Below are 26,571 nucleotides of genomic sequence, written 5' to 3'. Positions count from 1 at the left end.
CCTCAAGGTTGCTGCCTTAAGACTAGGTGCAAACACCTCATCATAGTCATTAGCATTCTGCCTAAAACCTTGGGCTACTAACCTTGCCTTATGGATTAAATTACCATCTTTATCTGTTTTTACCTTAAATATCCATTTGCAGCCAATGGATTTCTTTCCTACAGGTAATTTGGCATTTTCATACACCTTCATATCACTTAATGAATTCAGTTCCTTATTCATTGCTGCATACCATCTTTCTTTTCCTTATTAGGATACTTTTTAATTTCTTCAACAGAATTAGGAACTTGATTAATCTGGCACACTGTGTTAGCCTGGTACCTATCAGGCGATCTAGATATACGTGTAGTTCTTCTGGGAATTACAGGGCTTACAGGAGGACTTTGTTGAACTACTACCTGTTCATCTTCCTCATCCTGTTCAGCTATTGAATCTGTTTCTTTTTATGGGCACTATTTCTTCCTGTATTTGTCTCTTTACTTTATTTTTAAAGTTACAGGGATAACTAATGGGATTTCTATAGGATTCAATAATTACATCTTTATTGGCATCCTGTTCTAATTTCTCCCATCCTTCATGTTCTAGAAATTGGGCACTAGCACTACATAACACTTTAGATGTGCCTTTCTCCCAAAATCTATATGCCCTATGGTTTGCCTGATAACCAACGAAGAAAAATCTTTAGCTCTATGTTGCCCTTTTTTTCTGAGTTGTGCAGGAATATGCACCCATGCTGGTGCACCAAATGTGTGCAGGTAACTTAGATCAGGTTTCCTGCCATGCCATCTGGTGAATGGTATTTCACCTGTTGTTGTATTAACAACGTTGTTCAATATGTTATTAGCACACATTGTAGCCTCCCCACAAAGAATCAGGTAACCCAGAATCATTTAACATTGTTCTAACCATTGCCTGTAGTGTTTGGCCTCTTCTTTCAATAAAAAGCGTTATGTTCTGGCCTGTATGGAGCAGACTTCTTATGCTCTATTCCAGCTACCTTAAGTCTGTTCTGAAATTTGTTATTAATAAATTCCGTGCCATTATCTGTCACCAGGGTTATCAGTTGACGTTTAGACTTTCTTTCAGCAAACCTAAGCCAATTGAAAAAATGTTGATATGTTTCAGTTTTGCTTTTCATTAAATAGCAAAACCCATATCTAGAATAATGATCCATAATGCTCAGTATATATCTAGCACCCCCATACTGGGTTTCTTGGACCTATTATGTCTGCAAATACTACTTCTAAAGGTTCTTTTGTTTTGAAACCATTTAGCCTATTTGCAGGCAATACTTTGCTCTTATCTTCACAGCAAACATTACAACGCAAATATTTATCACAATGTTTTAACCTTATTCCTTCAGATAACTCAACTGTACGTTTTAGCATTTTAAAATTTACATGCCCCAAACGCCTATGCAATAAATGGATACATTCATCATGAGGCTTTATATTATTAAATACAGTATGAGCCTCCCTTTCTTACTATTATCTAATACATATAATGTTCCATTTAAAGCTGCAGTTACCCTTTGTTATCTTTTTCAATTATGCAATTATTATCCTTAAAAGTAATTACATAACCTAATTTATCTAATACCCTTACTGAAAGCAAATTAAACTTTAGTTGCGGTACATACAACATTTTTATATCCTGGTTTATGTACGGACACGTGCAAAACCTTGACCTTTAGCTTTCAGTTTCCAGCCGTTAGCAAGAGATATATGTTGAGAACTTGTAGACATTTTTATAAATTTTGTCTTATCTCTTGTGATGCAGTGGATGCGCCACTGTCAACCACCCATAAATTATTCTTCACATCAGAGTTGCTTAACGTGGCTAGTTCAAATGCTTTCTTTGGCTTTTTACATTCTGGCTTTTTCTTTTTGCAAAATCTTGCCAAATGTCCTCTGCCTCCACAATTAAAACACTTTTAATTGTATGCTGTCGAAGATAAATTCTCTTCTTCCGGTGCTTTACTTTGCTAATCTGGTTTCTTTCAAGCTTTGAAGATAATTTCTTCTTTTTCTTATCTTCTCTCAGCTCGTCACGCTCACGCCTTCTTCTGGCTTCTTCTAGTAGCCTGCCTGTAATCTCGGTTAATGAGAGGCTTTCTTTTGGCAATACCTCTAACGAAGTCACATAGTCATCATAGCTTTGATCTAATGAAGATAATATTATGTAGACTTGTTGCAGTTCATTAAATATAAGCTCTTTTTCTTGCAAATCTTGAAAAATGCTCTTCATACAGTTTAAATGAACTAACATATCTCCATTCCTCTGAAGATGCGTCGAAAAGCTTCCGTGTAAGATTTATATGTGCTCCTACACTGTCCCGAACATAAATCTTCCTGAGGTTCTCCCAGCAGTTTGCAGCATTTTCTTCTCCACGAATATGGACAAGCTGCTGATCACAGAGAGTCAGTCCTATGATGCATAAAGCCTGCTCATTCTTCAGTTTAAAGTCTTGTAACTTTTCTTTATCATCATCATTAGCAGGATCCCAGCCTCACATCTGGTGGGTTGCTATAATGTCCCACAAACCTTCTCTCTGCGTAGAAGTAAACTACATTTCATTGACCATGAAACATAGTTTGTTCCATCCAGCCTGGATATCATGGACAGTTGTGACAAATTTACTTGTGCCATTACTCTTCAGATAGTTTAACTATTTTAAACTAATTAAAACAGTTTGTTTTTACAGTAATGTGCAACTCACACCAACTCTCTGCTATATCCTGGTTAGTTAGACTATGCTGCTGGGCCCATAACCAATGTTAGGGTTTGGGAATTAACCCCTAGCAGAGTATTGCAGCAGTAGTCAAGCCAGGAAACCAAAGGAGAGCGGAAGGGCCCCAGAGTATACACACACTGAACACAAACACTGTTTGTAGTTTAAATAGTTTTTAATCCAGTTAGAGTTTAAGCATTGTCATTCAGTCCATTAAGTCATTCACAGTATTTCCATCCAGTAAGACTCACTAGTATAGTCCAAGTTAAGAGTCCTTGTAATATCTTTATCAGCCGATAAAGATATCTTCTCCTCCTCCGGTTTCACTCTCCAGAGAAACAAACGCTGGATATTCAGCAAACAGTAGCAAACAATAACAGTTCAGTCACAGGCACTCACAGTCAGTAATCACAGTTAGTCGCAGCAGCACACAGTTACAGTCAGAGACAGTTACAGCCAGAAAGCTTTCCAGCTTCTAATGCTTCCTTATATTGTAACTTCTAACCGCACCCTTAATCGGCTAATTGCCTGCTGCATTGTGCTTAAAGTGATAAGCACTTAAACCATGATATCTAAGTTTTATATATTTATTCACCCAAACCATATTTGGTATCAATGTTATACCTAACAGTCCCTTTGGCTAGGAATTATTAGACTTGTGGTCTAAGAAATCTGGAGGCCATCAAATTTCACAATCATGATTTATCATATTATATCCCATTAGTTCTCTAAGCCTTGCATTAAACTCCTCCTGGATTTCAATTTATCAATGGGTAGGAAAGCGGGGAGAGGTGATTATGCTTATAAGCTGCATCAGAGAATTTTCAGATCATACTATGTAATTGCATGTTTTACCACTGGAAAACATGGCAGTCATGTCTTCCTCAAAAGTCTGTTGAAGGGCCCCAATGACCCAGATACTGTAGATAGATGCACATAAAATTCCTTGATACAAAGAATCTTTACAAGTGAACTTCATGTCCAAAATGAATTTTCCACATTTTGGCATGAGTATTAATTCACGTATTTTTTTTTCCTCCTCAGCATAGAATTTGGCATGTTGCTAAGAGCATTTACTGGTTAAATAAATAAATATAATAGAGTTTAGCCATGTTTCTTCAATTTATTTCAGTAACTGAATTTGAAAGGAGAATTTCATTTTTTTCCTTTAATCCTGGGTTTCTAAATAGAATTAATATGCTATAAAATCACTGAGGGCAACATGCAAAGTTGTGAGAATATGATCTTTAGTTCCTCCATCTTTTTATCCAGATCCATCCCAATAGGATCTCTATACATTCCAAAGTAGATTTGATTGGGAAATTTATTTTGCTAGCTCTCTGTTTCACTGGTGGAGGTAATAGAATTAGAAAATAATTTTATTGTTTATTTTGTACGTGCATGCTGCTGTAGTCTATCTATTTATGGCAGTATAAATAAATCCTGAAAGCCATGAAGAGAAAAATAATACTTTGGTAAGAGAAACATATGCTACAACCAATCCATGTAGATAAATTGAACATTAAAAAATATTAAGATTTATGGAGACAATCCACATTCTTAGGACTTTTCCCATCAATAAATTACAATGTTATCCTCCCATCCTTAAATCAGCAAAAAGCTATGGTATGAAATTCTTGAGCCCTGTTCAATCTCTAGTGCCTTTCCAACTAGTCATCATCATTACCTGCCTTTTCTGCAAAATAATGGGTGCAAAACCAAGAAATGTGATATGTTTGATACTGCTTTTCAATGGAAAAACAACTTTAATGCCAGTACAGCTAAGAAGGTCTTAAGTCTGTTTCAGTCATGGATCAAAGACAAGATGAAGCCAGAACAAACATGATGCTAGGGCATATTTTTGAGTACAGATGAGAACATGGCCTTAGGACAATTACCAGGAAAAAGCAGTAATATTCTAAAGTCAGAATATTTTTTAAAATTCTGCTTGATGTGATGTCATTAGTTGATGCTAATATTATTTTTTTAATTAATTGCATTTCCAATTGCACAATATCCTAGCTAAACAAATACCAGTGGGAGTGCCCTGTTTAAGTTGAAAAGTATTTACTATATTAACAAGAAACTGATTAAAATAGATTCAGAAATAGAAAAAGAGCAGCTACAGAGTAAGGGTTTGGCTGCCATTCCTCCTTAATATATCAATGTCTATGAGATTCTTTTGTGGAGATTATCATATCAATATTTATCTGTACAAAGAAAGCAGACCCATTCAACGGTTACTGTGTAAGAATGGGCAGCATGTGAATTCTTTTGTTAAGCCAGTGACATGAGCTCCTTAGTCACTTGTGTATTATCTGCCTGTGGGCTTATCTACACAGCTGCTTTGCCATGCTTTTTTCCCCAGTTTGAAACCAGGAGGAAATTGTTGGCAGAAATCACAGTGTAGCCATAATGCACATCTGGCCATGCTGTGGGGCTGCCTATATAGCAATTCCACCAAGACCTAATAAGGGTAGTTATTTATTATTTTCCCTGAATTAAATTTGAAAGAGCACTAAAAGTGGAAAGAGTTGGAAAAGCCACTACCAATCATTGTAGAGGACATATAGTAGGATGGTGCTTGTAAAGTCTGGGTACTCTATCCAATTATTATTTTTAATTGCTCCCACAAGATCTTGGTGTCTATTGGATGGTAACAAAGAGTTTAGCTTTCTTGGCTGCAAGGCACCTGAATTTGTGACAGATGTAATTGTCACATCAACCAAAAAAAAAAAAAAAAGACCTTTTGGTGTGGTGAAAGCAATGTTCCATTATAGAGTTCTTGAGTATCTCCATATAATTTCTCCAAAATGACCTATTAAATAATCAATGTATCAACCAACTGGCCACAAGGTAGCAGTAAAGAGGTAGAGGAGTTTTCCTTTTTCTCTGTTGCCATCTGATGGGTTTAAATTGTGTAACCACGAGGCAGCCCCTAAATAAATGTTGTTGAAGAATTGGAGTTTGACCCAAAGATGCTGTTCAAAAGGCAACTGGACTTTTTTTGTTTGTTTCTTCCTTGAAAACATTTTGCTTCTCATCCAAGAAGCAAGCTAAAACTGGAGAAACTTCTTGGATAAGAAGCAAAATGTTTTCAAAGAAACCCCTTACTCCATCACTCACCCAGTTATCACACAATCATATCAGAAATAGTTTTTTCATTGAATATAGACCAGAGAAAAACATTTATGCAAGAAGCTGAGGCCTAATTACTAGATTCTCAAAATACCCCCAATCATAGTTTGCTAAAGCAGAATTGAAGAAAAACACTGGATTACATAAATTATGAATACTTCTGGAATTTTTTTGATGTCAGCTATAATGAGAACGATTTTGAAAAGTTAATTTCATAAATAGATACAATACTTTTTTTAGATCTCTTTAGATCAGTTCCTTCATTGTATAATAAAAACAAATATAGCAGATGTTGTGCCCACATCAGAGGCCTTACAGCTGCATATATCTCTCCAACATTGGATGCAAATCACATGGATTGCTACAAATTATTATATATTTTGAAATGTGATAGAAGGCAAAAATATGGGCTTTGTGGAAAATTGTAAAACAAAAAATGCAAATGCCTATGATTTCAGTTAGCATATTAATTTCAATATGATTAAATATATTTGAGCCACATTCTTTAATAGGACCAAATTGAATCTAAGCTATTTTATAAAGTTTGAATGATACAAACAAGACTAAACTTTGATACATTGAGAAAAATAATATTTATTGGCATGCTGGAAACAGTGTTGGGTAAAAGCAATAAAACATTATGCAACACCCAGTCAAACTTTCTTAAGAATTATTACATCTGGAAAGTAATTTTATTAATTGTACCATGTGTAATTCTGTTATAGTTAAATGGAAATGAAATGAAGTTGACTTCAACCTACAAGTATAAAACCTGAAAATGTTTTGGATTGGAATTTTATTTTTTGATTAACTTTATATAAAAGTGCTTTTCTTTTTCATATATATAGTATATGGGTTTTATTACACAACTATTTTGCCAGAGTTACTGCTAGCACTGGATAGTCACATTTGCTTACATCTTTATAGAGAATACTAACTACTGAACAAAGTATATTCTTACTTAGAAATTGATATCTTCATATTATGATGTGCCAGAATACACAAATATTCCATCCTGCATAACTGAACAATAATCACACATTGAACAGAGGTGAGAAATTCAGAAAATGTGTTTTGATCTGCTTTTCAACACTGTTAAATACAACTTCCTCATCAGGAATCACTAGGATATCTTGACTACAAGTATTAGTAATTAGTTTCTGAGCAAAACGTTATTCTTAAGTTGCTAACTATATGTCATATATTTTAACACTACACAGACAAGTCTTCACACAGTACCCACAACTTCCTTGAATACCAATGAGTATGTATATGGAATTTAAAGCATAGAAAAAGCTGATAATAAAAGAAGTGAAACATGTTCAACCCAACCATAACATTTAATCACAAATATGCAACTCTACTATGTAGAGTTTATGTTAAATGAGGAATTTTAAAGAACTCAGGAATGTACAGCATGAAGTATAACACTGCAAATAATGCTTTTCTAAATAATGCAAAGACTTCCACATGCTAAAGCCGAGCCAAATGATTTTACAGAAAGTCTCCAGAATAATAAAAATGACACATAGCAGAACAAAATGTAAAAAAAAAAAAATTCTAAATTGTGAAATGTTAGAAAAAAAAATTTAGTTTTAATTTTTATTTACTTTATTATGCCCCATATAGAATCCTTTTGCTATATCAATTTTATTGTGCCTTAATATTGATACTGCCTTATTCTTGTTCTATCAAGGTTCTCTTGTTTTAATATCCTGCTTTTGCATAGAAATATAGTACCTAAATTTATTTTTGTCTGCTTGTTCCTGTTTGTTTCTACATCTACAGTTCATCATGAATTTATGGATTGTGTATTTCTTTTCTTTTAAGTCATTGAAATATAGCGGTATTGAATAGCTATAAATGTATAGAAAATCTTACAGTTTCTACCTGTTCCATAAACTGTACCCATAGTACTGTTTTATTTATTTTATTTATTTATTCAACAATGTATACAGTTGCCCATCTTATGAAATATAACTCTGGGTACCCCCAACAACAGGAAAAATAATTAACAACAGTAAAAAAAATACTAAGGAATCTCTCAGGATGCCTAACTACAATTCATCCCCATCATCCACAAAAAACATTTCTGATGCCAATGTCACCAATGCTTGTGGGAAAACCCAGATCTCTAAAGCTTTTTGGAAGGCTAGAAGATAAGGGCCTATCCTTTCTGTATTTCAGGGGAAAGGGTCTTCCAAAGGATAAGAGTGGGCTACCAAAAAGGTGTGCTGCCATAAGATAAGGATTGGGTTACCAAGAAGGTAGATGCCATAAGATGCAATATTTAAAGAACTTGAAGTTTGCTCACTCTTTCAGACTTAGTGGAAGAAGAAGAATATACTTGCAAATAATCTGGATCTGTGCCATTTAGGGCTTTAAAGGTGATAATCAGTAACTTAAATTGCACTGGAAAAAAAATGGAAGCCAGTGCAGCTCCTACTGCAGTGAAGTACCATGAGCAAACCATGGGACACCGAAAACTGAATGCTTCCCCCACATTCCAGACCAGTTGCAATTTTCAGTTGCTCTTCAAGGGCAGCCCCATGTAGAGTGCACTAAAATAATCCAACCAAGATTTACATTATTATCCAACCCAATTATTTCTCTTTGAAGTGTTTGCATTGCCTTATTGATATCATATAATGAAGGAAGCATCAAAACAACCATCATGGCTAGATTATTTTTTCATAGATAATCTTGCAGTTTCCAATGTCCTTGGTCTCCAACAAATACTGGTTAGAGGCTAAGAAATGTTTCAGTTTAGGCACACCATGCATTAATTAAGCATGATATCCAGTTATATCTACAACATTTTTACTTACCTTATAGGTTTTCTGTAATGAAAATCGTTAAAAATGACAATAATAATATCCTTGTGTTGGCTTTAAAATAATCCTCTCATTATCAGGGAAGAAAGTATGTTCTATGATATAATGGTAAGTATTAACTGCTTGTTTTCTCTTTGGTTGAAGCCAATCTTTCCCCTTCTTTGAGTTTGGGATTGTTTTTAATTGCACTTGTGGTCATTACCTGGCATCCATAGCAGAAGTGAAATTCAACCACCTTGCACCACCTCAGGAGAGGTGGTAGGGACAATTTGAATCAGCTGGCTCTGCCCATGCCCACCCGCCTTCTTCCTTTTCGACACTGAGTCCCATCAAGCCACACCCACAGAGCCGGTAGGGGAAAAATTAATTTCACCCCTGATCCATAGGTGAGAAAGAGAGGCAAATGACATCACATACATGATGACATCATAACACAGTTGCCTAGTAGTATCAGTCATTGAAATGCAGGTATGTCATAGTTGCATTTGCTTAGGTGGATGTTATGTGTCACTAAAGACCTCAGTGGAGGGTAAGGCTAACTTGACAGCTTAATTAAAAAAAAATTGGCATTGAACTTATAATAAATTGATTTTTATCCTAGTCATTTTATTATTTTTAAAATTCAGGGGTGGGGTTGCATTTAGGTTAAACCTTACATGTATTTTCACTTATTTTATTTGGCTGCTTAGTGTTAGTTTGGGGGTGAACAAATTACAAATGCTCACATTTTAGTGATAGCGCTGTTGCTGTTTTATTTCCAACCATCCCTCCATCTATTCTGTTTTTCAGTCAAAAGTATATTTCAAAATTTTTAGAAGTGAACAAAACTTGTTCTCAACCAAACTTGCAGTTTCTTTCTCAGATCTCTTATTCTGTGCTTCTTCTTCTTTCCTTTATCCTTTTATCCTTTTCCACCTATTATTCTTATTTAATCTTTTCCACCACTCAAATAAATCCAATATTTTATATGATGGTGTATGTTCATATTTACCTTTGATAGCCTGTTCTTGTTATTTTTTCACTATTGAATTTTAAATGATAAGCTCCCTTATGGCTAAAAGGGATCAGTTTTGTTTAGGAAACTGCAAAACAAATGGATCTTGGCATTACACTTACCTTTAAAACTAGCGTATTAGCAGCTGCATTAATGACAACAATAAAATATATAAAACTTATCAATAATTTATATCCTGAATTCAAGTTTCTTCTGCTAAATGTATGCATTCTGGGTAAATGTATTCAAGGGCACACTGATTGAAACTCATTTGAATTATACAACCAATATTATTCTTGGCACTGCTGTACTTTTCAAGAATCGCCCTTCCCATTCTTCAAAGGGTCAGGTTGTGGGCATAGGGGAAAGAAGAGGAAAATATTAGCCACGTAAACAGGTTTTTTAAATCACTTTTGGCTCTCAACTACATTACTGGGTTATCAAATAGCAACCATTTTATGTTATGATGAGTATACATCAGTAAGTGAATCGCATATCACATTTTTTTCCAGGAATAAAGAATAGGAGTTCAGCATTTACCTTCAGTCCTGTCTGGCAGCTTTGCACTCTTACTTGTTGTTCCAACATTTACAGTTTCAGAGGATGTGCTTAGTTTGGTACTGGGGTCTCGTTTGGGTTTTGGTGGTGGTTGCTTCCGGGAGCAGCTACTGCTATCATCATCAGTCCCTCCAACAGAATGAAGCGATTGGGATCTTACGGTAAAGCCACTTGAACAAGGGTGGGGCAGTCTGTCCTGAGGTGCAGGCATTGTCATAAACCCCATACGAAAATGTTTGCCTATGTAGCTTCCCTCGTTTGCTTTCCCCACTTCACCACCTAAGCTGTAAAGAAAGCAAAAGCATACAGATAGATATTTTATCAATCAATCAATGAACTTTACCATGGTTATTGGGCAATTCAAAGAAGACATATTTTGGAAAAAAGCAAATAAATATCATAATAAATCAAAGTAATTATGCTATAAAATTGATGATGTGGTCAAAGTCCATATTTTATCAAAGGTCAAACAAAACTTAGCCACAAAGGGACTATTGTTTAATGACTGTAGTCATAACCAGATTTCATGACGTTTAAAGTAAGTAGTTTTAAATTGTTCATAATACTTGTTCTCATATTTAGGAAAAGCATTACTTCAGTGTAACACAGACTTGCAGTCGCAGACCTCCTTATTTCATGCAAACAATTTCATGTAAACAATGAATAACTGCTATTACTTTGTTCAAAAAATTTTCTGAATCATTATTAAGTTCACTTGATTTGCATTCAAAAGATGAAAATTACAATTGCAAGTGGAATGTGAGATCACTTAAATTAAGCATGAATCATCTTTTCAGGAATCTGTAGTTTTCCATGCTTCCTTCATTTTAGATAAATTTCCAAATCCTGTCATGTACAAATTCCTTCCATTTTTTTTTGTCCTGATCAAGAAAGTGGGCAGGTAGAAAGAGTAAAGAGTGATGGAGAAATATGTATTTTTTTTTTTTTTTAAAAAAAAAAACCTTCCCCACTATTTGACAACTATCAAGCAAGCTCAAAAATATCATATCCAAACATTTTAGGAAAGATAATGAAATTTATAAGCACAAAATGTTTTATAGAGTCCCCCCCCCCCCAGGAAAGTAGAGAACAAATTTCAACGTATTATTTAAAAAATAGTAATTGGGACCAATTGGAACCAATTTCCAGCACTAAGTGATGTGGCCATTACATGAGATTTGGCTGACTCTACTGACTTTTTGTCCTCATCATTAAGTGGCTTCCCTCATTGATTTTTCTTGATGGAAGATGGCTCACAAGGTCACAAATGGTGATCACATGTTCCCTGGATGCTACAACTATCATATATTATATACCGTACATGCGTCTTTGAATCTGAATCATGATCACATGACCACTTGGTTGCTACAACAAGCCTAAGTACGAAGACCAGTCATAAGTCACTTTTTAAGCACTCTTATAACTTTGAACAATCCCGAAACAAACAGTTGTAATCCTGGTAATCAAGGTAAGCCTTGATTACCTATAATTAAATACTCATAGCTGAGTATTTAATATAAGTATCATTGCTGTTTAACATTCAGAGTGCTTTGTGAATGGCACCCACATCCACCCAGTATTCCAATATTGATTAATTTAGGTTTTTTTCATGTTGTATTTTTAAAAATAGTTTAGGATTTGAACAACACTTGGCATACATTTTCACTGCAGCAGGTTGCTGCCCAGTCCCAGCAAAATGCATACACAAAATAGTTACAATTGCATTTCTTAAAATGCTGGAATTCTGCCAATCTCTGCTTGGTATAAAATGGAAATATTAACCTCACACTTCTTTCAAACAACTCATCAATTGGATTATTCTTTTTAAGCTAGAAAAAATTAAGCTGAGGAAGCATGGATGCAGCACCTGTCACATCAACTAATCTCTCACACACAGACACACTTGGTTCTTCTGCATATTTGTATCAGAAAGCACTGTCTTTTTACCTAGGATTATGCCAGTTATTTGATTTAGCCCCCCCCCATCCCCCATTTTTAATTTTTTTTAAAGGAGATGTTTAAGTAGGCATTTTTCAATAGCTGTTGTTAAGAGTGGCCATGAATTGAATGGTGGACTGCCACAGTTCTTTGTGACACTGGACTTTCCATTAGATGCTATGATTAGCAGGATTTTAAAAATATTGAAGACTGCTCCCCCATACTCAGCCACATATGAGTAGATGCATTAAACTCATATGGGTTTATTTCTGAGTAGGCTCATAATAGATTTTTTTTTTTTGTAATTTTAAAGCAGAAAACCAATTTCTTAATGATAATAGGGCTAAACAATGAAACAAAGTGTAACTGAATAAAGAGAAAAGCAATGAGTTTTTTTTTCTATTCTTTTTAAACAACACCTCTGTGGTGAAAGCAATGATCACAATTTGGGTGGGCAGGTGGGTGGGATCAGATTGTGATTGTGTAGGATACCTATAAATATAATTGTATAAAATATTCCATAAATACTATTTCCACATCTTAAAATTAAGCACACTTAAAACCTGAGTTAACAAACTTTTCTGCTTTTTGTTGTATCTTCTACTTTATATCTTTATATTCCACCAAAAATCAGCCTGCTGCCATGTTAGTAAATTATATAAAGATAGTAAAATATAGCCAAACAAACAAATGTTTTCACTGATTTCTAAATCATACAGTAATTAGTTTCAGTTCCTTGTGAATTGTTAATGCTAAAAGAACAAAAAATAGGATGTTATAATGAAAGCTGAAACTAATTTTGTTTTACCTTTAAAACATATAAAGGTAAAGATTTCCATGTCAGTCATGACCGACTCTAGGTCATGGTGCTCATCCCCGTTTCCTGGCTGATGGAGCCAGTATTGTCTGAAGACAATTTCTCTGGTCATGTGTCCAGCATGGCTATATGCCAAAGGTGCTGTTACCTTCTCACCGAAGTGTACCTATTAACCTATTTATTTATTTTTTATTTATTTATTTTATTTATTTATTTTATTTGTCAATTGTTTACAAGATAATAAGTATAAGTGTATACATAGTTGTGAATACATGAGATGGGTACATATAAGAAAAATAAAAGAATAGAGAAACAATAGGACAGGGACGGTAGGCACGTTGGTGCGCTTTATGCACGCCCCCTACAGACCTCTTAGGAAAGGGGTGAGGTCAATGGTAGACAGTCTAAGGTTAAAGTTTTTGGGGTTTGGGGAAGAGACTACAGAGTCGGGTAGAGTATTCCAGATATTGACTACTCTATTGCTGAAGTCGTATTTCCTGCAATCAAGTTTGGTGCGGTTTACTTTGAGTTTGTATCTATTGTGTGCTCTTGTGTTGTTATGGTTGAAGCTGAAGTATTCATTGACAGGTAGGACATTGCAATGTATGATTTTATATACCATGCTTAAGTCAGACCCGAAGACGGCGTAATTCAAGGTTTTCTAGTTCTAGAATTTCAAGTCTGGTGGCATAAGGTATTCTACAACAAGTAGAAGAGTGGAGAACTCTTCTTGTGAAATATTTCTGGACTTTCTCAATTGTGCTAATATCAGATACGTAATGAGGGTTCCAGACTGATGAACTGTATTCGAGTATTGGTCTAGCAAATGCATGCTTTGGAACTGCTCAGTCAGCAGAAGCTGGGGCAGGAATGGAAGCTCATCCCATTGTGTGGTGTTTAGGTCTTGAACCCAGACTGTCAGGTGTCCAGTTGACAAACTCAACATCTTTAACCACTGAGTCATCACACCCCCTTTTAAAATACATACTCTTCATTTTATTAAGATTCCATCTCACAGTGTTTTCTTATCAGAACAATCCCATTTGGCACTTTATTTAGTAACTTATCACTTTGATCTAGGAACAAAAATGCCATATATAGAGAATTTTTTTCTTCCTCCTCTCCCAATAGTAAAAGAATACTGCAGTACGAACTCTATGTGGTAACTTGTGTTTGAGTTGGAGAGATACTATCTGGGCCCATAACCAGCCAGGAAGCGTCATCATCAACTAGACTTTATCCTAGACTCTTCAATTCCACACAACACTGGAAACCTATACACTGCACTGAGTCTGAATGAAAATATTCTGAATGAGTCAATATTCTGAATGAATCAATCAGCAGAAGAAGTGGAAATCCTTAGATTAATGCTATATACACCATATAGAAGCTTATATAGTTGTATATTCTGACAACTATTTTTTCTACATTTCCATATAGAAATTTGTGAAAAGTATTGTTATTTTTTTCAGTTGACTACAATTGAAACTACTATAGCTTTTATCTTATTTCTATAAATTTTCATTGTGCCCAGAAATAATCATTAAGGATCAAATATAAATGTAATTTCCTTTTGCTTTTTTATATTAATGATTTTGTCTTGAACATTGATGTAAGGAGAATTAGTTGATCAGAGGCCAATGCTCTTCCCTTTTTGTAGCATAGAAAACAATGCAAGATTAAGCTTTGTTTTTTCTGCAAGAGAAAATGAGGCCGGATAATATAAATGGTTGGGTAGATGATCTCATTCTGTTACTTTTGACAGAACAAGGTCTGTGATCTTCACTATTCAAAAGATAAGCTCTTGCTTATTTCAAAATTCTATTACAGGAATTTCAGCATTCTGAAAATGCTGCACAGCTTATTAATATATATAGAAATATAAGTCCAGAATATTCCCCTAAGAGGTTTCCATTCAGACTTGGTCAGGTTCAAGTTGTATAAGTTGCAAGGAAGAACTGTCTGAAATCCAATACAGAATAATGCATTATGAAAAGAAGTATGCTAAAATGCAAAAATAAGAATATATATTTCAGACCGTTCATTCTCTAGTAAACCTACTGATGAATACTTGCTTTAGAATTGCATTTTTGATCATGGTGAGAATAGTTATTATGTAAAATAATATTCATAAGTTTTAAGCTTTTGGACTTTGACTATCCTAGACACTTACCCAGCATGCCTTTGGATTTGTGCTGGACTGAGGTTAAAAATCTGTGTGGAGATTTTTTTCCATGAAAAAAGATCCTTACAGTACCATATTACAAATCAAAATTTTATCATAAATCAATTTATTTATTAATGGTCGTGGATACAGAGAACGTCCATGGCCCTGACTAAGGGATTTCAATAGAGGTTCAAGACATTTTTAAAATAATATATTTTGAATTACATATGCATTTTCTTACTTTGGAAAAAGAATATAAGCAACTTCTCCTGTAAACTAATTAGCACATTCAGATTTTAGGTAGCATAGGATACAATCCAGTAGGAACATTTTCCTATGTGAATCCCACTGACAGCCGTACAAAAGTATGGAAATTCTTGGAAGATTGTGCTTGATGTTTTCCAATTCAATTATTTAAATCTAATGACATTTCTTTCAATGACAAATTATCTGAGAATTAAGGACTCAAACTTCTTTGAAATCTCTATTTCCATTAACAATACATATAAAATATTATACTGAGCATATATTTTATATGTGTATGTACTTATGCAAACATAACTTTTTTACTTAGTGTCAGAAAAGTTATTTCAGGATTAGCATAAATTGGAACTGTAAATTGGAATGTGTCTAAAAATTGAAGCTGTACTATTTTTAATCCAGTCAAGACAAGATTCTTCAGTCCATGAAGAATCCCATTAATGGGAGGAGAAAAATAAAGAAGGCTTACATCCTAACAGCTGCACATAAGCTACTCTTGAAAAAAAAAATAACTATATTACAAACTGATCTTTTTTTCAGTCTTGTGCACAGCTGTGTGCAGATTAGTACGTATGCATAAAACACATCTTTTTAAAATGCAAAGTATTTTGAGTTTATTTAGATTTTTTTTCTGAACAAGGCTCTTGATTTATGGTGTGGCTGTTGCTTTTCTGTGTCATAGGTACTAGTTCTTTCCCAATGAAAATGTTTGTATAGCAAAGAACATCTTTACACCCAGTCTTATTTTTAAAACAGATTCATGAAGAGTCAGATTCCTGGACCTCCTACATTTAACCCATACACCCATATATTTTAATAAAGAGTTAAGCACCTGCCCATAGCGTGCCAAATAAGATGGAATTATGTTCCATTCCATTCCAGAATGGCATCTATATGTCTTGGATGAAATCTTGTTCTCATTAGGTTTAATTGCCAGAGATGGGAAAGTGTTTTGAAAGTTGACCTTGGCTAATCTCAAAAAACCCTTAGCAGGGTTTCATCTGGTAGTATTCGGAAGAAAAAACTATCAGGAAATCTTCAGATTATGGTATGATAATCAAAAACAAGTCCCACATAGGGCAGTGGTAAGCCATGTCCATACCATTACTTCAAAAATATCATGAATATAGTCATCAAGATGTCACATGCAAATCAAAGGAGACTTTGAAATTTTCTTTAGTTTACCAACCAGATTATTACATCTCATCAACAGACAAGTATTGAGATTTGTGTAGTGATGCTATAAACCAAAATGGAGGAATGCAGAGACTTTTAAGGGAATAAGAACAATAAGATACAACAAACGAAAGATAGAAGTTCTTCCTTGTAGCCTCAGTTTGGAATAGGAAAAACTACTCCAAATCTGAATGTGACAAAGCTCCTATACCAAAAGTAGAATACATTCAACTGCCCAGATCTGCAGAACTGTCCTGTATTAATATTAATATAATTATGCTTATTGAATCCTATGACTACTATTAAGTGTTGTACCATATGATTCTTGACCCTTGATGAATATAACTTTTCTTTTATGTACACTGACAGCATATGCACCAAGACAAATTCTTTGTGTGTCCAATTACATTTGGCCAATAAAGAATTCTGTTCTATTTTATTCTATCTGAGGTTTTGGCTGATTTTTTTGGCAACACCAAGATGCCAAAAGTTGCCAATGAAAAGTTTTTGCATTAGAAAAATTTCTGCATGATCTCTTCTGTGCTATCGGGGTTGCCTAATTTAGGGGGAAAATGTTACCCAAAACAACCAAACCAAAAGCAAAACACTGAAAGTTCCACATTCAGTGAAACCTCTGAGCCTTGAGTGGGCCATTATCTGCGATCCTCTGTTGCAAATAAAATGGATTTCCACTTGAAAAACTCATAACCATGGATCTCCAAGCTCATGTAGAATAACTGCACTATCTGAGACATTATCTGTAGAGCCACATAATGCTTGCCTCAAAGGGCTAATATTGTCTTGGTTGGCTGCTGGAAGAATTTTCTCTCCCATATTTTAAAATTAATTTTTAAATAAAATTGATCTTCCTGGCTGTCAACGAGCATCTTTTCTCAATTCTGTTAGAAAGTATTAATCATGGTTCAATGAACCAGAACTTTTGTGAACCTTTTTCATTTATCAGGTAGGTATCCTTGTTGGTTTGCTTAATTTCCACCCCTTTTACTGAATGTTGTTTAAGGGCTGTCACTGCGTGTTCATGACCCAACATCAAAAGGGTGTTAAATTAAAAAAAAAAACATATTTTCATTTCTTATTTTTGAAAGAGTTGATTTGGCAATGCTCACTCATGAAGAAATTTTTTACACAATGAATAATAGCAACAGTTTATCATATACCAGCACTAATATCCATTGTCCCAATATACCTTAATATCTAACCTGTCCCATTTTTTTACTACACCTATCCAGATTCTGAAAACTAATCATACAATATAAAAGTCATGTACTGTATTTCTCAATTTTACAAAATGGCAAGCACCAGAACATAACTCATAAAACTGAGTGAGAAAACTTTAATATTAGTTATCTGCCCTTGTCCTCTGTGCATGTGAAGCTAAAGACACATGACTTTAATATGATAAAACTACTCCATCCAATATTGTAGATCAGTATTGACAGCTTTCAGACTTGTGTTTCATCCATGCCTAAAAGGCTGCAGGGTCTTGTTCACTAATATTCAAATTTTCCTTTGAAATATGTGCTAGAGTTCTATTTATAGAACATCTTTATTCATAACAAAATCATAGCTAGTGCTACAATGGAATATTTAATCCTTTATGCCCAACTTTAATCCTGGTGAGTTTATTTCTTGATGGAAGGAACTGTCTTCAACTGGGACTGTCACATGAATAATTAAAATAAGATCTCTGTTTCTCTCTGTGTTTTTGTCTGTATATAATGGCATTCATATATATGCCAACATACTTTTTCTGGATGAGCAACATGATGCAGAATACATGCAATGAATAAGATATAATAAAACAAAGAGGCTAAAGTATGTGGTAAGAATAATTAAGCAAAAGATTTGCATCATCAATATTCATCATTTCCCATATTTTTTATTATTTATGTTTGTTTCTATCATATTGACATACCATTCATATGTGATCTTTCATTCCTTAAAATTCTCACTTTTTTTGTATTCAGTTCCACAATTTTCTCTCAACCCATCCACTCTTTTTCCATATATTTATTCTACAATTCAATCTTAATTCATTTTGGTTTTTTTCCAATCAACATATATTGATTCACTCATTTAGTCTTCACACTGCCTATATTTCCAATATATCCGTCCTTCTGCTTCCACTGGAGATTTTAAAAATAATCTTAAATATTTTTATGTGAAATTTAATATTTATAGTGATGTACAAAGAGATACTGTATACACAACACAGACACACAAGCTATTTTTCCTGACACACACAAAATAATTCCTTATGTACTTACCACATCCCTTATACTGTATTTCATATAATAAAGTCCAATAAACTCAAACTCAAAATACAACAAGAATTTCTAATAAAATATTCCACCAGCTAAATTGATTACTTTATATTGTGCATTATATGACCATATTGTAAGATTTTCATTCCCCACTCCTTTTTGGAGAAGGGGAATTGATATTACATTCACATTATTTAAGTATTCAAATATGCCCGTTTGAAGCATTTTGAAAAATATATGTTTCATTCTGAAAATTTATAGTCCAAATCAGTTTGCCCATGTCTTGTTTTGTTTTGTTAATATAGATTTTTAATATAGATTTTTTTTTGACATGCATGGATTTCCTTTCATAGCCAGTAAATAAAGTTCTTACATGCCTGTTCCTGAAAGTGGTGCTTTTATTTAATTTTATTGGGGGGAGCTTGTTAAGCTTTCATAAATATGCTTTGCCTAGAATCTTTTACAAAACATCATTATTTTATAGATAGAGATATAGATGGACAGATAGATATAGAGCTTTGCAAATAGAGCAAAATAATGTAATTTCATTAAATATCAGATTTTACCTCCTGAAAGAAAAAAAGTATTTCTTTATTATATCTTTCGATGTTACATTGAATTCAACATCATCCCTGTAGCTTGAATTTAAGATGAAATTGTTTCAGAGAAAGAAATATGAATTTGCCCACGACTCTTTTAAATTAATTTTTAAAGAAAGTCCAGGCAGCCTGAAATAAAGATTTGTAATATTTATTTCTTAGCAATTAACTTTGAGTGAACTATTCTGCACCTCCTGGAATGGCTTGACATATAATTTTAAATCACAGTTTGGACTAGCCTTTTTCAACTCATGTTCCAATAAATCCCCAAGTCCCATGGAGGGTTGCTAGAAGCTCCACAAGACATTGTGACAGGAAAAGAATCATTTTTGAACTTCATATTTTGTACAATGCTGTTGTTCAAAGTGGTGAAAAATTTGTGATGCTGTCTATTTATGTGATGCTGTTGCCAACTGTGTGTTATAGACCTGCTGCTTTGCTGTTATAAACACTATAAAACATGTATTACATTAGAAGTGGAGAGTCCTATTATATTTTTCAAAGTTTTAAAGATTTTTATGCAGGGGTTTCCTAAGTCTTGAAAATTAATTCCCAAATTTCACTTGAATAAAAAGTTGTGAAAGGCTGGTTTGGATTATATATGTGTGAATGCTGTGCTATTACTTCCCGTCTCTCTACATATATACAATTCTCATCCAATCTATCCTCGGAATTGAGAAAACAGTAATTCGTTTGGAAGAATGGAAGAATGTTACTGGAACCTAAGACAGCAAAACCAATTCAATTCAAAGTATATTTTTCTATTCTTGCATATTTTGTACAGTGGGACACTTTTAAATGTAATCCTGATAAAGATAATCAAAGTATGCAAATAAAGCAAAATGTGTCATGTTTGAGCCTTACTCAGAACAGATTTGGTGTTTTCTTGAACCATCTCAAAATGTATGGTAACCACTAGTCTTATTATTATATGGCTCTATGTTGGCACAATTTATTAACTGTTGAATTATATGATTACCAGAGAAAAGAGCTATGTTTGATTGGGATTCAAACTGATTTAACTAGAGGCTCATTGGGCATTTTGGATATAAATAAAGGTCTAATAAATCAAGAAGGTAGCTATGACAGCGTGATCAAATTCCACCCCATTTTAAATCCATTAGCCAGCCTGCCCTCTGGAACATCTTAGTCCCAAGTGAGGTCAGTTACAATTCTCCTGACCTTCCATAAAGAGCTCTGCCAGTTGGCTTGGGTGCCAACAGAGAGGCTTCATGTTGCGAGTGGTTGATGAACAACAGATCCCACCCTCTCCCTCTTTCATCATATTCCCTTTCCCCATCTTTTTAGCTAATTTTACAATATTTATAGTACAGCATTTATACTATTATAAATTACATAGTTTTATGTTTTAATACTGTAAACCATCCAGAATTACTGCGTGGCAGGATGGGCAGCTAATAAATTTTACAAACAAGCAAACAAAGAAATAAACAAGGCACTTGTCAAAATTACCAGGTGGACCAAACAGGAACATGACCAGATGAGTTAATTCTACTTTATTGTAGACTACCTTAAGAGAATTTTGTGTGTCTAAACATGCAATTTTTCTCTATCTTTTTTACAGCCTGTTTAGGAAGTATAAAATTAGTGAGGGTCTCTTCCAAGCCTCTTGCCCCGTTTACTGTTCTAATATAAACTACGTTATCTGAGCCTTCCCTAGGTAGTATCTCTAGCACCTACATACCATTATTTCACTGCCTTGGTTTCCTTTTCACCAGCCCTGCAGATGTACCTAGATGTAATCCTGCTCTACAATACATTTACTTTAGATTATATTGACCCCGATAATTCTAAATATCTTTGTGAAGGAGAAGCCTTGCAGTGCCAGTGTCAGTTCTTCCTTCTCCTTGTTTTCTTCCTTTAATGTCTGAAGAGCACTGGGCCACTCCTGGTTCTTCCCAATTATAGAAAGAAAATGTGGAGAGCACCTATGCTGCAGGAAGATTTGTACAGGTGGCAACCCAGAGAAAGACTCTGCAGGCAAAGAAGTGGAGCTACCATCACAATAAATTGCAGATTAGCAGGCAACTGATGGTGAAGGAGAAGCAAGCTTGGAGATCAGAAAACCAAAAGCAGATAAGCTTAAAGGGGAAGCAAAGCCCAGCAGCCTTACCACTCCAGCAGAGATGCTGAGAGCCTACAGCCATTTAGCAACTGGTGAAGCATCTGCCTTCCACCTTACAGCCCTCAGCACAGACTGGGAAATTACACAAAGCTAACTTTTCCACAGCACTGTAGTATAGCTACTGATGGAAACACTAATTTGCAGGTGGCTCAGGCAACAAAAGAGAACAAAATTGTTCATTGTGCTGTTTTGAAATTATACAAGCACACTGGCACAGACATAGACATTAGTATAATATATGTTTGGTGATAAGTGTAAATTTAGAGGTTATGAAATAGGAAAGTTTGTTAAACCTTTTACATAAGAAAAGCTTCCCTGTAAACACAAGAGAAGATTAAAAACAGTCTCTTTGTTAGCAGTCTGTACCATTTTCCAAAAAGAAGCCCTCACAACCTCAGATATCTCACTTTCTTCCAAATGTAAGCATTTTGAATCTTACATTTTACCAGCTAACTGGTAAGAAAATTAGAAAAATTAGGATTTATCACTTTATCAACTGTCAGTGTGATATTGGGGCTATATATGATGCCAGTGGACCAATTCTGCTATATGCAAAGCTTAGTCTGCTTTAGCTGCCTCATGAAAAGCCCTTTTTCTGAACCTCGCAGACTTAGTCACATGTCAGACAATTGCAAACTTTCAAATGATTAATAGTGACATAGCTTCTATGTTATATGAAACAGATTATCAGACTAAATTTACTTCGATTTGATGTTTTTTGCCACCTTGTAGAACAATCTGAGTGTACTTACTTCAAAATTAAAGACGGTTGCCTTCATTTAACGGACATTTGTTAGATTATAGCCTTTCTGCAGGCTTTACTGTAGCTGCAAGTTTTATTATCTAGTTCTAGTAAAAGATAAAAATGATATAATGATATTTCCAATTATTATGAATGAGAAATTGAGCTTCAGATCCGAATACAATAAGACACTCTACAGATCCATTCTAAGTTGAATCAATTTATTTTCTGTACCAAAATATGAATCAAATTTCCTTATCAAGTCCTTTGGTTGGTAAATATTCATGTTAAAATTATTTTTTATTTGAAATCATTGGTAGTTAAAAGCTAGATATATTCAAATATATATATATATATATATATATATATATATATATATATATATATATATATGTATGTATGTATGTATGTATGTATGTATGTATGTATGTATGTATGTATGTATGTATGGTGTTCGGCTTGGTTCGGGTATTTTCCCACGTCATTGTAGTTCTTTTAAAGTTGTAGCAACGTTTCAGCAGAATCTCATCTGCCATCATCAGGCTTCTGTATTGTGTCCGTCTGTGGGTCAGACTTTTACAGTGGTTTCAGATTTAAATTTGGGGCAGCCTATTGCTGTGCCAGAATGGTTTTTTCTTCATCCTGATTGGTTGGGAGTCTTGGTCTGTGTTTATTGGTCTCGGAGTTTGCTGTGTTCTGCTTGATGGGTGTCTCTGATATCTTCTGTCTGTTTTTTGGCTCTTTTTGTATCTTGATTGGCTGGCAGCATTGTGTTACTTTAATGGAGGCCTTTAGTGCAGCTTGGCTTCGGGTAAATGGACGGCTATCATTAGTTAGGAAGCTGGGTTTCATCTGGGTGCCTGGTTGGGGTGTGTTTGAGCTGGAGGTATCAGGGGGGATCTGTTTGTGCCCAGGTGTTTGCCTGGCTTGTGGTGTGGAGATTTTTTTGTTTGTGAGTGCAGGCTTCCAAATGATTGACAACCTGGTGGAATCATCTCTTCTATTCATGCTTTCTGGTCTTTTTTCAATCTCTATGGCTTCTCTGATGACTCTGTGGCTAGGGTTTTCCATAGTGGCCAGGGTTTTGATGCCATTGAAGTTGATGCTATGACCTGTGGCTTCCATGTGTTGGACTAGTGAGGAAGTGTGTTCCAGCTTTTTGACTGCATTTTTGTGTTCATCCAGGCGGGTACTTATTCTTCTTATTCTTCTAAGAGCCAGTGCAGGGGATTTCATATACTCCTTGGTGTTAGTTTGTCCAATGTATGTGGTGAGGCAGGCAGTGCAGGGGATTTCATATACTCCTTGGTGTTAGTTTGTCCAATGTATGTGGTGAGGCAGGCAGTGCAGGGGATTTCATATACTTTGGTGTTAGTTTGTATAATGTATGGTGAGGCAGGCAGTGCAGGGGATTTCATATACTCCTTGGTGCCAAGGAGTATATGAAATCCCCTGCACTGCCTGCCTCACCACATACATTGGACAAACTAACAGAAGAATAAGTGCACGCGCGTTGAAGAACATAAGAACTCAATCAAAAAGAAGAACCAACCTCTTCCCTGGTCCAACACCTCAAAGCCACAGGACATGAGATTGACTTTAAAAATACCAGAACTATCGCCAAAACTGAACACCACAGCAGCAGAATAATCAGAGAAGCCATAGAGATAGAAAAACGCCCACACAGCATGAATAAAAGAGATGACACCTCCCGCTTACCAGCCATTTGGAAACCCGCCCTCATGAACAGACGAGTACCCAACATGATAAATGACACCAGACCCACACCCATGAGGGCCACACAAGATGCCACCACCACACTTCCACATAAAAATCAGACTCACACCCACACAGAAGATGAGACACGACCACAGACCAGAAGCCGCACTGCAGCTGCATCACTACCCACTTCAAACTCCTCTGAACCATACATGAAGCGAACTGACCCCCACCATGAAGATGTGGCACCACTCACGAACTCGAAGCCAAACGAACACAGACCCAGACCCCAAACTCAAAGCCATATTAAAAACCCAAAATGCTACATCACAGCCACCCGCTCAGGACATCACATCAGAAAACTCAAGAAATTACACCTCAAGAACTCAAGAAGTCACAACACAGCAAATGACCCAGGATATCACAGCACAAGACCAAGGATACCACAGCAATAAATCTCACAAGGTCATCACACAACCCATTACCCAAGCTGTTACTACACAGGAGGCTAATGGAAAAGAGATCAAAACACAAACGACCCAGGAGATTACAACGCAAGACCCAGGATACCACAACAAAAGAACTCACAAGCCCATCACACAACCCATTACCCAAGCCGTTAAAACACAAGAGGCTAACGACCCAGGAGATGACAGCACAAGAATCCAGGATATCTCTACAACAAAAGGCCATTACACAGCCCATTATACCAACATCAACTCCATCAACCAATCAAGAGGCTGCAGCACAGCCAACCAGCCCAGCACACCATCCCCCACCACTTGTATATAGAGAGATGGCAGCTCCGGTCACACACTGCTTGCACTGGCACTAAGCCGAAAGCACCAGCCTGAAGATAGCGAGTGGGACCTCGCCGAAACGTTGCCTAGATACTTTGAATCTTACGCGGGAGAAAACCCGAATAACCAAAGATCCACATATATATATATATATATATATATATATATATATATATATATATATATATATATATATATATATATATATATATATATATATATTCAAAGCTAAATATAAAGTAACACAGTTAGACCTACTAAAAATTGTTCTCCATTTATTAATCTCTTTTCCAAGAAATATTCACAAAAATGTTCCTATTTTGAGGATAGGGCAAGGGATGATCAATTGGGAGAGGTTAAGAGATAGAAGATTAAACTACCATATTTCCAGTTCTTAATAGGGCATCAATTTGAAGAAGACAATAAGTTATAAGGGTTATTACTAGCTTCTCTCCCATGTGAGGGACACTATCCCTTCTTTGCCAGTATTCTAGGAAGGATGCTGAGAGTTATACCTTTCTCATTAATCACTCTTATGAAGATGGACAATTATACTCCCTAATAATGGAATGTTGAGATAACTGATGCACAGCAGTTGCTGAAGAATGAAACCTAGCAATTATTTGCAGAGATCTGCGGTCCTCTTCCCTATAAACATTAATTATGAAAAAGATATGTTACCACAAGCAAAAATGCTGACACTTTGGAATATGTATGTTATATGTGTGGGTTTTCTGCAGAAAAGATTTATCATATAATGATAACATGAATGGTATAGTGACCACAAATACATAATGACAATTCATCTGTTTCAAAAGTTGTAACATCATTTATTTCTACCAATCATTTCTTTTATTTACAATGCTGTTTGTATGTGTAATCTGACTCCTTTAGGGAAACTCTTAAGCATGAGTCTGCTTAGTGCTTTGAAGTGGTGAAGTCTTTCAGAAGTTTTCCCAAGATAAATGTTTATATGGTAAGCAGGATTTTGATTGTCTCAATTCCTGAAACACATTCCCCTTTGAACATTAGCATTTGAATAACCATTTGGTTATGGCAACTGTGATTTAAATGTATGTATTTTTTTTTAATCTACCAATGGTGCTGCAGGTCTAGTATGCTCAGGAAGATGTAAACTGGAAAGGGAGCAGGCACTCTGCAAGATGAATTAACAGTAGAAGAGAAGATAAATAAGTCAATAGTACTGCTCTAACTTTCTGGCAATATAGCTTTGTGTGATAAGCACAGAGATAAATGGATGTAAAACATCAGAAGCAAAGCATAAAAGAGAGAATAAAAATTATGAAGTACTTCATGGATGGAAAACTATATGCAGTGTTATAAAAAGCAAAACAAAACCCTGCAACAATAGCCATTCAGTAGATTTAGGATATTGAATATTTGCACTGCACATTCACAGTTTTTTCCATTGTCTGAAAATGCAGTGCCATTAAAATCTAGATCTTTGAGATAAATAAATGTCAATGAAAATCTGAAGAAATGACCAGACTTGTCGTTTAAAGATATCAGCCTGGAACATTTTACAAAGTTGGAAACTAATGACCCTAAAAATTTGGGTCTAAATTTTGTAATGACAATTTTTCAGCCATGGCCCACTTGATTCACACAGTGTTAGTCAAAGACTTTGCATGTGCAAAGCTGATTT

General features: G+C 35.1%; 1 protein-coding gene across 3 annotated transcripts in view; it reads right to left on the bottom strand.

Moving 5' to 3' along the window:
- Positions 1–26,571, bottom strand: part of NYAP2 (neuronal tyrosine-phosphorylated phosphoinositide-3-kinase adaptor 2) — a 138,104-nt gene that overhangs the window by 53,859 nt on the left and 57,674 nt on the right. For all 3 annotated transcript variants that reach the window (XM_026668020.2, XM_087965042.1, XM_087965043.1), the window contains one exon: positions 10,238–10,539. In XM_026668020.2, the coding sequence (XP_026523805.1) occupies positions 10,238–10,539 (302 nt within the window). The remainder of the gene's footprint in view (positions 1–10,237; positions 10,540–26,571) is intronic.

This window comes from Notechis scutatus, chromosome 4 (genome assembly GCF_049901735.1).
Source record: "Notechis scutatus isolate UNSWTSFEM ecotype Mainland chromosome 4, rNotScu1.2, whole genome shotgun sequence".
Lineage (NCBI taxonomy): Eukaryota > Metazoa > Chordata > Lepidosauria > Squamata > Elapidae > Notechis > Notechis scutatus.
This window is presented reverse-complemented; position numbering and strand designations above follow the sequence as displayed.